The sequence below is a fragment of the Loxodonta africana genome, chromosome 15 (assembly GCF_030014295.1).
Source record: "Loxodonta africana isolate mLoxAfr1 chromosome 15, mLoxAfr1.hap2, whole genome shotgun sequence".
NCBI classification, from domain to species: domain Eukaryota; kingdom Metazoa; phylum Chordata; class Mammalia; order Proboscidea; family Elephantidae; genus Loxodonta; species Loxodonta africana.
This window is the reverse complement of record NC_087356.1, coordinates 41,100,487-41,117,171: the sequence shown is the minus strand read 5'-3', so window position 1 is coordinate 41,117,171 and position 16,685 is coordinate 41,100,487. Positions and strand designations below refer to the sequence as shown.

The following is a 16,685-nucleotide window of genomic DNA, read 5'->3' as shown; positions in this document are numbered from 1 at the left end:
TTCTACCCGCCCCCCACCCCAACACACACAAAGGAAATTTCTTATGGTCCCTCCACAAAGGAAAAACCTTGCTGGTCATGCCTCCATGCCTGTTTTTCTCCATGGGATGCCCTCCCCCACACCATATTCCTGGTAATCCATCAACTATCAGCTCAAAGGCATATGACTTCTTTTGAGAGGCCTTCATGAATTCATGCATGCAAACTGAGGAGCCTTCCATATCTATTCTTCCATTATACCTTAGGAGTATAAATCTATTATTGTTCTTACTACATGTATTATAATCACCTGTCTCATCTCAGAGGGCTAGAATTCCTTTTGTTTTTTGTCCCTTGTACTCAGCACAATGTCGCCATATACAATAAGTATTCAGTACATATTTATTAAACGAAAAGATTAAAGCAGGGGTTGGCAAACCATGGCCTGCAGGCCAACTCTGGCCCATCACCTGTTTTGGTGCAGTCCATGAGCTAAGAATAGTTTTTAAATGACTAAAAAATAATACTTGATGATACTGGAAAATCATATGAAATTCAAATTTCAGTGACTATAAAATAAAGTTTTACTGGAACACAATCGTGCTCATCTATGTAGTCTTACGGCCACTTCTGTACTACAACAGCAGAGTGGAGTAAATGCAACAGATGATAAGGCCCACATCAAAACCCAAACCAAACTCAGTCCCATCGAGTTGATTCCGACTCATAGTGACCCTATACAGTAAAACTGCTCCACAGGGTTTCCAAGGCTGTAAATCTTTACAGAAGCAGACTGCCGTATCTTTCTCCCATGAACAGGCTGGTGGGTTTGAATTGTCGACCTTTCAGGTAGCAGCTAAGTACTCAACCACTGTGCCACCAAGGCTCCTTTATGGCTCCCAGTGCCAAAGCTACTTACTACCCAGCCCTGTGCAGAAAAAGTCTGCCAACCTCTGGATTAAACATAAATGACCGTGAGTTTTGGTTTCCGACAGAATTTACTTCAAATCTGGACTTCACTTACTACCTGTGGAACCCAGGACAAGCATCCTAACCTCTCTGAGACTCAATTTCCTACTCTGTAAAACGGGATACTATTTACCAAGCTTGCTGGGCTGTTTGAAAAATTTGATAAGCTTTTTAGCTGAGCTCCGTGCTGCAGGTACCAGTCTCTAAAGTGCCTGGTACAAAGTAAAAGACGTTTAACGTTGAGAACACAGGCCTATATTTAAATTCCAGCACTACCACATACTGCGTGATCTTGGGTAAGGTGCTTCTCAGTGCATCGGTTTTCTCGCCTATAAAACTGATATAACAATACATATCTCATAGGGCTGTTTTAAGAATTAAATGAGTTAGTGCTGATATAAAGCCAAACTGGTTTTCAGTGTTGCTTCCAAGACTAAGACAGACTAGGAAGAAAGACTTGGCAATCTACTTCTAAAAAATCAGCCAATGAAAATCCTACGGGCCACAATGGTCCAGTCTCATTATGCACGGGGTTGCCATGAGTCAGGGGCCAACTCAACAGCAGCTAACAACAACATGTGAACTGCTAAGAACAGTTCCTGGCATACCATAAGCACTCAGTACATGTATTTCTACTAATATAGCAGATACTTGGTTAATATTAGCCCTCCTCCCCTTCTTCATCTACTCTACCTCCCACCCCTATTGCCAAGAAGCCTACACCTAAAGGAGGAGACAGGCAAGTCAGTTGGTCAACATGCAACACTGTGACAAGTGCTGCTATAGAACAGAGTGGGTAGGAAAGGGGTCTTTTGTGGCTTCCAAGTCCATACCCATCCCAGTTCTCCTTAGCTCCCTGACTGTTCCTCCCTGACTCTTCTCTTTCCTTTGCTCCTAAATAAGGACTCAATTCTCCTCCCTTTCTCTATACTTTCTTCCTTAGATATCTAGCCAATCCCCAGGCTTTGATGCAGAGGTCTATAAAGTTCTTATCTCTAACTCGGTCTCTCTCTTCTGAGCCCCAGTTTTTATTTCTACAACTCCTGTAGAGCATTTCTACCTAATGGTCTACCTTCACTTTAAATTCAAAATGTCAAAAACTAAAAATCACTCTTTTTCGTCTCTCCCCTCCTACCTCCCCCCCCTATATCCTAGAAGGACCTGCATTCTTCCAGCAATCTGGCTGGTTACCCTGTAATTACACTTCATTCCTTGCTCCGTTGCAATGAGACTTTATCTCGGCCATCTTTTCCTTTCTGTTTCTACTGCCATTGATTAATTCAGGTCCTTTTTACTTCAGGTCTCATTCTGGCAAAAAGCCTCTAACTGGTCTCCCTCCCACAAGCACACGCTACTACTCTAATCTTCCTAAAGTATATCACTTTTCATTCTGCCCTTTCTCTGCTTAAAAACTTTTAAAGTGCCAGTCTCTCCTCCATCCCATAGTCTGTGGAAAAAGGAAAAGACTGACCTTAGTGTAGCAATCAAAAATCCTTGGCTATCTACCTTGTTTCAGCCTCCCTCTCCAACCATACCTCCTAGGATAAAAATACCCTCACCTTGCAGGCGTTATCTAGCTCTGAAAACATTTTCACATGCGCTGGCATTTCCTCTCCACAACCACCCTCAGAGAGAGGCTACACAGGGATTAGTCTTCCCTTTCTACAGATGAAAACAGACTTCCAGCCCTGAACTGGAAGAACAAATAGGCCCTTGTCCCACTTGCCCCTCAGAACCTTAGGTAAGAGAATCAACCTTTCTAACATAACTCACTCCCACCACTTACATAGAGGAGTCTTCTGTTCCAGAAACTCTAGTCTCCTCACTGCTGTCCCGTCAACCTCCCTCCAACACCCATCGTGCACTTTACCTCCCACCATTCTCTCACTTAGGAGATAGCCTACTACCCACAACTCTTTCTAGAAAAATATAGTATTTCTCCAAATCCTGAGTTTAAATACCACTCTTCTGGGACTGCCTTCTTTGCCACACAAACACTCTATTCCACTTGCCAACACTATATAACTTGTAGTAATCAATATGACGGCTCCAGTCATGCTAAACTAGAAGTTTTACCTACTCAGACCTTGCTGCTTCAGCCATACCACACGCTCCTCCAAGAGGAAAAACTACTAGAGCTTTCTACATATTTCATAGCACCTGTCCAGTATCTCGCAAAGTTCTGGATTAGACAGGCTATGCCAGGATTTTTCACGCAGCAGGTTACAATCCACAAGTAGAATGGGAAATTGATTTAGGAGGTCACAACTAATACTTTTATTTTTAACAGAACAGAAAGCAGGGTGTAGTAAAGTAAGTACGTTTGGTGAAACTCTTGTTTTAATTACATATATATATGCATGTGACTACTGGGTCATAACATAAAACATTTCTTACAATGGTGTAGTATTTTTTCAAAAAGTCTGAAGTTGCTAATGTAGGTGACCCAATTTCTAGCCTTGAGGGTTTTATACCTAAACCAGAGAGATACTTGCTTTCCACCAAAACCCAGACCCTCCAGGAAACATTAGCTAAATAGAATGCATAGATAGTGGGGCCCGGGAGAACGAAGACAAAGCTGAAAAGAGTGCTGAGTGTAGGGGCAAGTCTGTAAAGAAATGTTTTCAGAGGTGTTTGCAATGTGTCACAACCTTGGGTTTTTACTCTCCAGCCTCTGCCATTTGTTTACCCAGAAAGATCCCCCTAGGCAGGGCTTCTGAATAGTGCTTTGCAAAGCATTGATGGTAAAACTGTCCTTAAGACAGCCTACAATAACACTAGGGTGTGCAGGATCTACCCCAGGGTATGCAAGCCTCATTTCCTACCCCTTTTGGGAAGGCAATCTCCACTCTCCCTAGAACATTCCAAGGATCAGGGCCTCTGCACTTGCTGTACTCTCAGCCATCTCGTTCCTCCTTTGAACTTCCCTCACTTAGTTCAGGATTTCCTTCAAATGTTCACCTTCAGAAAGGCCTTCCCACGCCATCCTATCTAAAGCAGTCCCCTGCTCTCTATTCTCTTAGCTTACTTTATGGCTTTGTACAACATCTGTCATCTCCTAACACACACACACACACACACACACACACACACACAAAACGAACATTTTTGGGGGGGGAGGGGGCCTATCCCAAGTGAGCCCTGGTGAAACAGCGGTAAAGGCTTGGGTGCTAACCAAAAGGTTGGCTGTTCAAATCCACCAGCTGCTCCTTGGAAACCCTACAGGGCAGTTCTACTCTGTCCTATAGGGTCACTGTGAGTCAGAATCGACTCAACAGCAACAGGTCTGGTTTTCTATCCCGAGGCCCACAAACTTTTTCTGTAAAGAGTCAGAGAGTAAATATCAGCTTTGCAGGCCATCCAGTTTCTACTGCAACTACTCTGCCACTGCAGCAAAAAAGCGACCACAGATAATATATAAATGAGCACTTGTTTTGTGTTCCAATAAAACTTTATTTACAAAAAGCAGGTGGTGGCTGGATCTGGCCTGCTGGCTATAGTTTGCCAATTCCTGATACCCCTTTTAACAGAATATTGAGGGTCATAGAGACAGAAACCTTCTCTGATTTGTTCATTATGGTATCTCTTGTGGCCAGAACAGTGCCTGGCTCCAAATCTATATATTTAATAAATATGTGCGGCATGAATGAACACTACTAGACTGGGGTGGAGAGCTATAATCCTCTTCTAACTCAGGGGACAATACCATGGTGTTTAATGCATCGGTAAACGGGGCCAAGGTCAGCAGCTTCATTTCCATTTGGTTAGTATCAGACCATTAAAAATGGCCCCAGGCCATTGTGTGCCCCTGTCACCAGCAATAACTATCTCACACATAAATACAGCTCGTAATAACTGGGTCCAGGTAGGAAGGAGCTTGTAAAAACATAAATTACTGGGTCTCACTTCAAGAAGTTCTGATCCAGTAGGTAGAGCCCGAGAATCTACATTTCCAGCAAGTTCCCCGGTACTGCTGATGCTGCTGGCCCTGTGCTGGTAACAGTGCTAGAACTGTTACCACTGAGTAACAGTTCTAGCACTTTTATGCTATTACGAAACCAAAGCATAAACCAAACCTATTGCCATCGAGTTGGTTCTGACTGACAGTGATGCTATAGCGCAGGGTAGAACTGCCCTATAGGGTTTCCAAGGCTGTAAATCCTTGTGGACGCAGACTGCCACATCTTTCTCCTGTGGAGCTGCTGGTGGGTTCAAACCACTGACCTTTCAGTTAGCTGCCAAGCGCTTAACCATTGCACCACCGGGGCTCCTCTATTAAGAAAAGAAACCATAAATTCCTGAAGCTCCAGTGATCTGGCTGGAGGAGGACTGAAAAACAGTACCATAAAACTGACTGCTCAGTAAAATGAAGGCAAAGAAACACTAGGCTTTTAATTTTTAACAGACCATCTTCTAAACTCTGTTCTATTTTTACTTGCAAATCTAGTTTTAACTGCATAAACAGTAAGCCGAAAAGGTAGAGGAGTGAAATCACCAGTGGGTAGTTTACCTCAACAGTGGGCTAGTATCGGTTCTGCCATCAATTTCCTTAAAAGTACTTTAAAGAAAGATCATTACCACCTGCTTTTCTAACTATTAGATGCCAAGTCTTCTCAGGATGGATACTAGAGATCAAATCTCATTACAATGAAATATAACCTGTAATAAATTACCAAGCCCAGTGTACTTTCTTCAAATGATGAAAATTCTATAACGATCATATATAACTTACAAATATCCTCTGGATTCACAATAAAACTTGCAATGAACTAGTAACAATTTCTACAAATACTACATCTCTCAGAGCAGGGGGTTTAAAATACCCCCAAACTCACACTAAAATCACCTCAAAGCCATTATGTACCCCTCCAACCTCAAACAGCAACAAAGGGATCAGAATTTGTATACATTAAGTAGCTGTTATAAGGGAAACCCTGGTGGCGTAGTGGTTAAGTGCTACGGCTGCTAACCAAGAGGTCAGCAGTTCGAATCCATGAGGCGCTCCTTAGAAACTCTATGGTGCAGTTCTACTGTGTTCTCTAGGGTCACTATGAGTCGGAATCAACTCGACGGCAGTGGGTTTGGGTTAACTGTTATAAGGTGGGTTGTTATTGTGGTTGTTAAGTAAGTTAAAAATTAACTTTAAAGTAAAAGAGTAGTGGAAAAGCTAGGTTCTCAGGAGAGAAAGTCAAGGAGCAGAAATTCAGACTTTTAACGGACGGCCCAAGAAGTAGAAGCAATACTGTACCAGGAAGTACCTACAACAAGAGCCAGCACATGATGAAAAGACAAACTAGTAGATCCAAAGCACAGGTCCAAAGATGGTTCTCAGCTAAGGCCAAGTACTTTTCATGAAAATTCAGCATCCAATTTAAAATGTGCTGAGTATAAAATATACAGCAGACTGAGAAGACTTCATAGGAAAAAATGCATAAAATTATCTCAACAGTTTTTACATTGATTACACGCTGAAATGATATTTTGGATACACTGCGTTAAATAATACATATTATTGAAATTAATTTCCCCTGCTTTTTATCTTTTTAACATGGCTGTCAGAAAACTTAAAGTTATGTGTCAAAGACAATAAAATGATATACGTGGCTTGCATTATGTTTCTGACGGACAGTGCTGGTCAAGCTCAATTCCATCAGTAGATCTGCTACCCCCTCTTCTTTGGGTCAGTAGACCTGCTATCCCCTCTTCCTTTGGGTCAGGGGACCTGCTACCCCCTCTTCCTTTGGGTCAGTAGACCTGCTATCCCCTCTTCCTTTGGGTCAGGAGACCTGCTATCCCCTCTTCCTTTGGGTCAGTAGATCTGCTATCCCCTCTTCCTTTGGGTCAGTAGATCTGCTATCCCCTCTTCCTTGGGTCAGTAGATCTGCTGTCCCCTCTCCTTGGGTCAGTAGATCTGCTATCCCCTCTCCTTGAGTCAGTAGACCTACTATCCCCTAGACCTGCTATGCCCTCTTCCTTGGGTCAGTAGATCTGGTATCCCCTCTTCCTTGGGTCAGTAGACCTGCTATCCCCTCTTCCTTGGGAGACTCCTAAAAAGCTTGCAGGAGATGATCTGGAGCAGTGAAGGAGCGTGAAGGTGTAAAGCATGTCGGACACGAGTGGAGATCCTCGGTCCTGGCCCCATGTGGGAACGCCAGGGCTTAGGTGCTCATCCACTGTCGCATGACAGGAAGAGGTTCTAATCAACATTCTTCCTAGACAGGATCTAGTCCTACTTCTGCAAACGTGCATCCGTGCCGACAGCCATACAAATAAACACGCTGCATGGTTCACATTTATTACGCATTGTAATTAACTGTATCAGAATCCAGGGCACTATTAATAAGGCTGAATTTAAGATCTCTGAATATGAAAACTGGTTCCTATTGTCCAACCACCCACAGCTCCAAGCATTTATTTTATTCTTACCAAAAAGAAGGGACACACCTGTAACAACTTCTTTACATAATCCCCACTCACCTTGCTTAAAGCGTCCTTAACTCCTAATTCAGCAAGCTTCTCATTTGTGTGCACTGCCAGATCTCTACAACCATAGAAGACAGACACCAAAGGAGAATACTGGTTGACAAAGAATGGCAGGAGGAAGTAGGGTCTAGCTACTCACCCTGGCAGTTGTTGCTCATATAACCATTAGGACTTCACAAAAACCGACGGTGCAAAAAAACTACACTGAACACAAAACTTAAGCATTTAATCCCGCAAACTCTTTTCTAAGCACCAGGAAGATAATTACAAACCTACTAGGAATCATCTGAGGGTACTTTAACATATGCAGACTTGTATGGAGATTTCAGAATGATACTAGTTCAATGACAACATTGTTAGAGAAAGAAACGTACTGCTGGGCAGAATTAGAAGTAATTGTGAAACAAATGAAAATAAGCTAAAATGGGGGGGATGCAAATATTGCCAAAACATTAAAATACTTACACGATATAGTTATTGCCATAAAATATCAACTCAAGGATTAATTCCAGCACACTGGAAAAGAGCCACAGCCTAGACGATGGGAAAGCATCTAATTCCCAAAGGTGTTTCAAACCCGCTGATTATCATCCCACGGTGAGGGTCAACGACCTGTGCTAAGCACTGGCGATGACACTGAGTGGTACTCAAGCAGGCAGTCCATAAATATTCCCTGAACGAATGACTGAATGAACCAGAAATTTCACACACACAGTACACTTAAGATGCAGAACCCACGGCCAGTTAATCTGAAACCAGAGACAGGGCAGAACAAAACAATACCCTGAGTATAGTCTCAAGCCATCTTCCTATGAATCAGCTCCCCAAGTTACTTTTGCTCGATGTAATTTTAATTTATTCATCCCCTCCACTACTTATGGAGCCACCACAGTTCTAGGAAAGTTCCAAGTCCTCTTTCCCACAATCCCCCTCCCTCATAATCAGTTACTCCAAATAATGACAGGCGAGTGTTTCCAGTCTCACTGTTTTTCAGGCTAGGATTTACACATTGAAGTGTTGTTTTAGGCCAGTATTAACAAATCTAGCAATCACAACCACTCACAGGGCCTCCTACATGCCAGACAACATGCTAGGTGGGAGGGTACAAAGGTAAGTGTAACACTATACCTGTCCTTCAAGTGGCTTGTGGGGTAAAGAGGGAAGCAGACAAGTAAAGAATTACAAAAAATGCCTGGAGAATAAGGCAGGAGTGCCACTACAGGACCCTTCACTTTGCTGGGTAGGAGGGAAGGGTGACAGTCTTAAAAACAATATAAGAAACAAAAAATTCAGGCTGAAACATTAATTGTAGTAGAATACACCTGCGATTGTCCTAACAGTCAACTCATAACTCGTCAAGGTGGCACTCTAAAGTAACTCTCCTAGTGAAAATCCTATCACCATAAAAAAAGTTGGATTTCCTGACACCGGCACTGGGTACTAGCAAGACAAAAAAAAAAAAGAAATAAAGAAAACCCACACAATTCAGCAGAAAGTAATGTGCAAACCTAATTAGTCATGATGTCAAGAGGCTTCACCCACTTACTTGTTCTGCCTCTCCTAGCTGAAGGTGACACAAATGACCCACTCTTGTGATTTCAGTTCTTTTTTTTCTAGCAGCAGTGATGGATTTGCAGGGATCCATCCACAAGTTCTTTCCGACACCCCCTGTTATTTTTCAGGTTGCTGGCTGGCACTGCGGCCATGGATGACGTAAGAACAAGTGGATGTTTATAGGAACTGGGTAGACCCACAACTGCCTCACTACAACTCATAAGGACAACAACTAAGAACAACTGTAGTGGTGATAACAGTGATTAAGAAACTCTTGGGGAGGGACAGGGGGCAGGTGAAGGAGGCAACAGGAATGGCACCATGGAAGGTGCCCAACAGGCAATTCATCTCTCCTTCATTCTCCAGGACACTGAGTTTTCACCTGCTGGGAACGGGCTCTCAGGATATTCTACCAGGCCTGAGGGCTGGTTTTCTGTTTTCTGACTTCCTGCAGCTACAGACTATTGCCAAGCTTCACACCTACCTTGTCTTTCTTCTGTCAACATCCTCCGACCTCTTGTCCTCACCATCCCAACACCCTCCCACTTATTGAACACTTACTTCCTTCCCATGTAATCTAGTAGTATGTTCCCTCAGAAAGCTGTCTTATCCCAGATCTCCAACAGGAATCAGAACGTGGCTAATACATAAAAAAAACATGTTTTAAAATGCTCTGATCTGTATACCTCTGCGAGGGCCATCGTCTCTTTCCTCCTCAATTTTAATGAATAACTTCAATGATGATAAAACCTCACAACTGGCCCAATAAGCAACATCATGATAAACGGAGAAAAGACTGAAGTTGTCAACAATTTCATTTTACTTGGATTCACAATCAACACCCACGGAAGCAGCAGTCAAGAAATCAAAACACGCACTGCACTGAGCAAATCTGCTGCAAAGGACCTCTTTAAAGTGCTGAAAAGCAAAGAAGTCACCTTGAAGACTAAGGTGCACCTGACCTAAGCCATGGTGTTTTCAAATGCCTCATATGCACGTGAAAGCTCGATGATCAATAAGGAAAGCGGAAGAACTGACGCCTTTGAATTGTGGTGCTGGCGAAGAATACTGAATATACCATGGACTGCCAGAAGAAGGAACAAATCTGTCTTGGAAGAAGTATGACCAGAACGCTCCTTAGAAGCAAGGATGGCGAGACTATGTCTCACATACTTTGGACATATTATCAGGAGGGATCAGTTCCTGGAGAAGGACTGCTTGGTAGAGGGTCAGCGAAAAAGACGACCCTTGATGAGATGGACTGACACACTGGCTGCAACAATGGGCTTAAGCGTAACGATTGTGAAGATTGGCGCAGGATCGGGCAGTGTTTCGTTCTGCTGTAACGTAGGGTCGCTATGAGTCAGAATTGACTTGACAGCACCTAACAACAACAAATCATTTTAAAGAAACGAAAAACATCATGGCCCCAAGCACAATACTAAAATTAATACAAAATGAATCTTCTATAGACAAAGAATTTTATTATGAACAGCATTCTACTTTTAATGTTTATAAATATGAAGTGTAGGAAACACTTCCTGAGTCCATATTCATGAAAGCCCAGAGGAATATTTATAAGGAAAAAAAAAAACATGATTTCTAGGACAATCCAATGATACCTGAACCTTCGCCTCCAGCTTAAAAAAAAAAACCACTCAGCAAATTTACAAGGTAGATGTTACATAGCTAATGTTTTAAAAATTAAGTTATGACTCAAATACACGGATTTCTTTAAAAAATGTTTCAGGCCTAACATGTAGGATTTGTTTGCTCATTTGAAATCAGTTTTTTAAGTTTCTACTGTGAAAAAAGTTTACTATCTTTAAAGAAGGTGGCTGCTAATATATCTTAAAAATCTTCTAAGGCTAAAAGAATTTCTTCGAAATTGAATTCCCAATTTAAAACAAAAAGAAAAATTTACTACATTTCAACTTAAACACAAGTTATGCCAAAATATGGGAAAATGGGCTTCAAAACCAACTTTATATGGAATCATGAAATCAAAGACTCCAGAAGTTGAAATGTGATGCATTTCTCATTTACATTCTTACCTATCCTTTACTGAAAGCAAAGATAAGATTTACTGAAATTGAAGACATCTTAAAAATGTCAATCTTTTAGCAGATTAAAGTAAAATAAATTGTCTAAGAAGACAAAATAAGAATCTTTTCAGTGGGAGTCAATTTACTTCGTTACAGGAAGGCAAAAGGCACCCCATTAAAATCTCATGCTAATTGCCAATGCTGGCTTTGCAGAACGCAAACCTTCAAAACAAAATTACTGCAATTCGCTCTTCGACTCTGTGGGTGTTTTAAGTGCCATACAGCATTTTTTGAGAGGAGAAAATTGAAATCTATTAACAAGAGTGGTATAACTTTCAAAAAGTCCGGTCTATCTGTTCTTGTACTTTACATTTTGAAAACAAACACCATCAGATGCTTCTGAGAATAGCATAGCAATATGATCGCCTGCCCATTTGTGTCCACTGTAATTTTTACATACGAAAACCTTCAAAAGTTAGGAGAATTATATATCAGGTAAAGGAAAATAAGGCCTCTATTTGAAATCTCAAACAACAGTGCCCAAAATGAAGAATGGCCCCAAAAAGTTAAAAAGACACTTTAAAAAAAGGTGTTTAAAATCACAGTAGATTCACTTTCCGAAACTGGACAAAACTAGTGAGCAAAAAGCTCGTAATTATTTTGTCATAAATTTGTTTATCCCTTCTTATGGCACGTTTCACGGTGTGCTGGAGAAGCTGTGGACAAGTGCGTCTTCCCCATCAGACTCAAGGCGAGGAGCTGGGTCTCATTCATTCATCACTGTGTCCCTTGGTACCTAGCAGAGAGCCTTACGCGTAGCAGCGACTGAAAAAACGTTGAATGATTAAAGGGGATAAACGTATTCCTAACTCCAAGCAGTCCATTAGGCTCCAACTCATGTAACAACATTTATAATTTCATTTCAGCTAATAAGCACTAATTTGATAAGTGTTTTTTAAATACGCAAAGCTATTAAATAGATTTTAAACTCTGAGTAACGTATTTGTATTTTAAATGTATTTAACAGAAAGTACAGAGAAAATTTAAAAATACTCTTACACAAATAAAACAGAAAATGATTGATTTTACTGTGAACAACACAGACTAGATAGTGTTGGTATGGTGAACAGAAAGGGACTGGGCACTAATGTCTGCAAAATACATTTGTGAACACGACAAGAATATTACGAAGAGTAATTAATTACGAGGCTCTGGAATTCTTACTGGAAAAGTCAGAATGGGCAGGCAGGAGGCTTAATTAATGTAGAATACTGCCATCTCTGGAGTCCCTGGGTGGTGCAAACATTTAATACTTGGCTACTAACAGAAAGGTTGGAGGTTTGGGTCCATCCAGAGATGCCTCGGGGGAAAGGCCTGCTGAGCTACTTCCAAAGAAATCAGCCATTGAAAACCCTATGAAGCACAGTTCTACTCTGGTATTCATGGGGTCACCATGAGTCGTGACAGACTCAACGGGGAGCAACTGGTCTGGTACTGTCATCTCCCACTCAGACAGGGTCTGGGAAGATGGGGGAACCTGTCCGCCACCCATGAGGAACACAAACTTATACCTCAATCTACACAGTGCTGATGGAAAGTGAGGTACAGAGGGGCTGATGCAGTCTATAGACACACTTCCCATTTCACTGTAGCATTCCCCAAAAGAAATGATGGAATATAAGCAGAGAGAGTCCTTTCTGGACCCTCCACAATTCCAGTTCCATCAACTCTATAAAGCTCTAGTCTAGACTAAGGATCCACAAACAAGGTCCCTGGACCAAATACAGCCACCACTTGTTCTTGTACGGCCCCAGAATTAAGAGCATTTTGCATTTTTAAATGGTATGGGGGAAAAACATCAAACAAATAATCCTATCTTGTGACACATGAAAATTATATGAAATTCAAATGTCAATGTCCATACATAAAGTTTAACTGACCATGCTCATCCATTTCCATATTGTCTATAGCTGCTTTCATACTACAATTGACCCTATAGCTCACAAAACCTAAAGTATTTACTATCTGGCCTTCTACAGAAAAAGTCTGCTGACTTCTGGCCTAGAGCATCCCTCTATGCTCCTGGTTGCATCTCTCCTTTCTTAAGCCAGTCCACTGCTTCACAAGGTGGAGACTCTAAGCTTGACAGGTGTCCGTCCATCTGGGGGCAGTTTTCTAGCCTTCAGTGTTGTCCAAAGTTATACCACTACATATAACATAGCGCAGCTGATTAGACTGGGCACAAAGGCAGAGTAACAAGTTACACTCATACAGAAGGCCCTGAAAAAGAAACACAATGCAAGTACAACCTTACCTGCAGCACCGTTCAGACCTTTTACCAGACTACTGGAAACAAGGAGAACTTCAGAGAACTCGGAGGTGGACAGATGATTAAAAGCTCAAAAATCATAACCACTAAAGAAATGTTAACAGAAATGGGGTTAGTTCGCTCAAAGATGAGAAAAGAACTACAACAGTGAGGGTGTCAAAACTCTTCATTTGCTTGGAAGTCAAATTCCTACCGATGAAAATCCTGGTAGCCTGAAATACCATGCCACAAAACATATCTAATGACTTAAATATGATTCTTAATGAGACTGCCATGCCTGCCTGAGGCCATAAACTATACCCTTAAAAGAGAATCACTCGTCAAATATTGTACTGTAAGTCTTCGAGAGATGTATTACAGGAAGGGTGTGCTATCAGTGTGCTGAGGCGCAGCAATGTTCAAATAACTAAAAGGTAATATAACTTTCATAACTACGCGTCTTTCCATAGCACCAAATACAGAAAAATGGGTTTAAGTCACAGAATTTATGTTACAGTCAAGAATGTTCTGTGAGACTTTATAATTACTCTAACAAATTACTGAGAGTAAAGGAATCTTCTTCCCAGAAGACCATTCAATTAGAATAGACAATTTAGAACTATCTGGATGTTTTGTTGAAGTAAGGAGAATGGGCTATACAAGTTCTCAAAGAGCCTTCTGCAATTTCTCTGTGAGTAAGAGCCGGCAGTCATTGCTCACTTCCGTTTTGTCTTGAAGGTGGTCAACGCACACACAGTGACTACAGTTCACGATAAACCTTAATAGCCCAAATTAAAACTCAGCTGTAACTTAATTACAACTTCGTTTAAATTACAGAGATAGAGAATAGATTTCCATTAAGAAGATAAAATGGGAAAATAAGCATAGCTTCCCCATTTTTCTATATTCCTTTCAATGATCACGAAATCCTTCATTTCAAAATGTCCAACATGTGTACACAGTAAATGCTCAATAAATACATCGTGCAGAAAATCACAGTATATTTCTGACTGGTTTTGAAACTTCTGAAACACAGAATTCTTGAACACAAAGCGTTTTGAGTCAACCTCAACAATGCAAATAGTAATGCAAATTCTGAAACTTGCTCTAAATATAATTTAACTCAATTTGAGCCTTTTCGTCTCAAAACTCTAAAATTTGTACTTCCTTCAGGATATCCTTCCCACGGTGTGAAGCACACACTAAACTTTCTCCCCTCCTACAGCACCTTATCCAGAATTTAAAAGCAAGACTGCACAATACTTCCCAGACTCTTCCACAATCTTGCACTAACCTTACCAGGATAAACTTTTCGCCAGGTCTCTTAATACTTTTTAAAGACCTGTAGTAGTGAAACAAAGAAAGCACAACCCCCTCCCCCTTTTCTAAACCATATGGCAGTAAACCGAAGTTAACTTATTTTTTACCAGCCCAACGCCTTATACATGGGTCCTGAACATTCATCTCTTTGTGCCCTGGGACTGCCCTAAAGGTGTCTGCTAATTTGCAACTGTAACCCAACCGCGTTTTTAAATCGCACAACAAAGTCTAAATCGCCCCCGACCATCAAGTGAGACCTCACCACGGGCATTTACCAAAACCTGGTTTGCAAGGCAGCGCACGCCAGGCGAGGGCCCCAGGCCGGCCGGGAGCAAGTCCTGCTCCGGCGGGGTGACCGAGCGGGGAGTTTGCTCGCTGCGGCCGGGCCGGATCCGCCCCGGGAACTTGGTTACCCGAGCCCAGGGACGCGCCGAGGCCTAGCCGCGAGGCCGGGGCGGGATCCGGGCGGCGGGGGCTTCCCGTTCACCGGGGCCAGCAGCAGAGCCTTCCCGCCCGCCCTGCGGTCCCTCGCAAGCAGGGGCACTCGCCATCGTCTCCCGGCGACCAGACGCGCCCGCCGGGTCCCGGGCCGGCTTCCCTGCCGCCGCCGCGGCCCCGCTCCGCGACCGCACTGGGCCCTTCCGGGGCGGCGGGAGCTCTAGGCCGCGCCGGGGCCCGCGGCTCCGGGGCCGGCCGGCCGGACCGCGGCGTCCGGTATGAGTCCCGAGGGCCGGGATCCCGCCGGTAACGGGCCCCGTCGTCTCCCCTCCCCCTCCCCCGCCCCATGACAGTGCAAACCCTCCAGCCGGCCCGGCCGCCCCGCCTCCGGCACCAGGCCCGGCTCAGGGCCGCGGCCGCGGCGGCGGCGGCGGCAGCAGGGGCGCAGCGGCTCTCCGCCCTCACTCGCTCCCGGGCCCGGTGCCTGGGGCCGGGCTGGGGCCCCACTAGAGTCGCCGTCGCTTCCTGGCCACCCTCCGCGGCGCCCGGGCCGGGCGGGGTAGGCCGAGGCCCGTGCGGTGGGGTGGGGGCGGGGGCTCCTCTCACCTTCATGTCGGGACATCCTAGTTCAGACGCTGGCGGCACGGCCCCTCCCGGGCTCCGGCTGCAGTGTCCCCCGCGGGGTCCCGGCGCTGCCCGCGCCGGCCGGCCGACTCCCACTCGACTCCCGGGCTCGGCCGCGGGGGCGGGGTGGGCAGGGGAGGGCTCCCGCGGCGGCGGCGGCGGCGGCGGCGGCGGGGAGGCGGCGCGGGGCGGGAATGGGGCCGGGCCTGGCCGGGGCTGAGCTCTTCCAGGAGGCGGGTCCGACGCCGCGGCTCCGCCGGCGCCCGCCGTGACACGGTCACTCTCGGGCCCGCCGGCTCCCGGCAGCGGCGCCGCGCTCCTCAAATCCCGCTCCTCCCCTCCCCCGGCCCACCCCCCGCCCCTCTCCCCCGGCTCCCGGCCGCCGCCTCCTCCTCCTCCTCCTCCTCTTCCTCCTCCTCCGCCTCCTTCCGCCGCCCGCCCGCCGGCCCCGCCTCTCGCTGCCCGTGCCGGGCCCAGCCGCCCGGAGGCCCCGCGGCCGGCGGTCGCAGCGGGGGCGGCGCGGCGGTGGCGGCGGCGGCGGCGGCGGCTCGGGGCCGGCGCTCGTCAGCGCTCGTCAGGAGGCCGCGGTCGGGCGCCCGAGCCCCGGCATGGCCGCCGCCGCCGCACCGCCCCGCCGCGCAGCGCGCAGGGAGGAAGAGGAAATGCCCGGCCGCCGGCGCCCGCCGCTCCCTCGCGCGGGCCGAAGGGCGCCCGGCCGCTCCCAGCCCCGTCCGCGGCCTGCCCGGGCCTGGGCCGTAGGCACCCCTTTCCCTGGCTCGGACCGATCGTGGTTGCGGGTGCTTTCCCGCGGCCAGCTGCGGCCCGAGGCGTCGCCGCCCCTCGGCCGCCTGGCGAGCCGCGGTTGGGAGGAGAGGCCCGGGGACTCGTGTTTGTGTTTCTTTTTAAGCCAGCTGCACTGAAGGGAAAGGCGGCTGTCCTCCGGTAGTCGTTGGGTGTTCCCCGGCC

General features: G+C 45.5%; 1 protein-coding gene across 1 annotated transcript in view; it reads right to left on the bottom strand.

Annotated features, from left to right (window-relative positions):
• Positions 1-15,831, bottom strand: part of KCMF1 (potassium channel modulatory factor 1) — an 85,988-nt gene extending 70,157 nt beyond the window's left edge. The window contains exon 1 of the mRNA XM_064268787.1: positions 15,702-15,831. Coding sequence (XP_064124857.1) covers positions 15,702-15,717 — 16 coding nt within the window. The 5' untranslated portion in view covers positions 15,718-15,831. The remainder of the gene's footprint in view (positions 1-15,701) is intronic.
• Between the last annotated feature and the right edge of the window lie 854 nt (positions 15,832-16,685).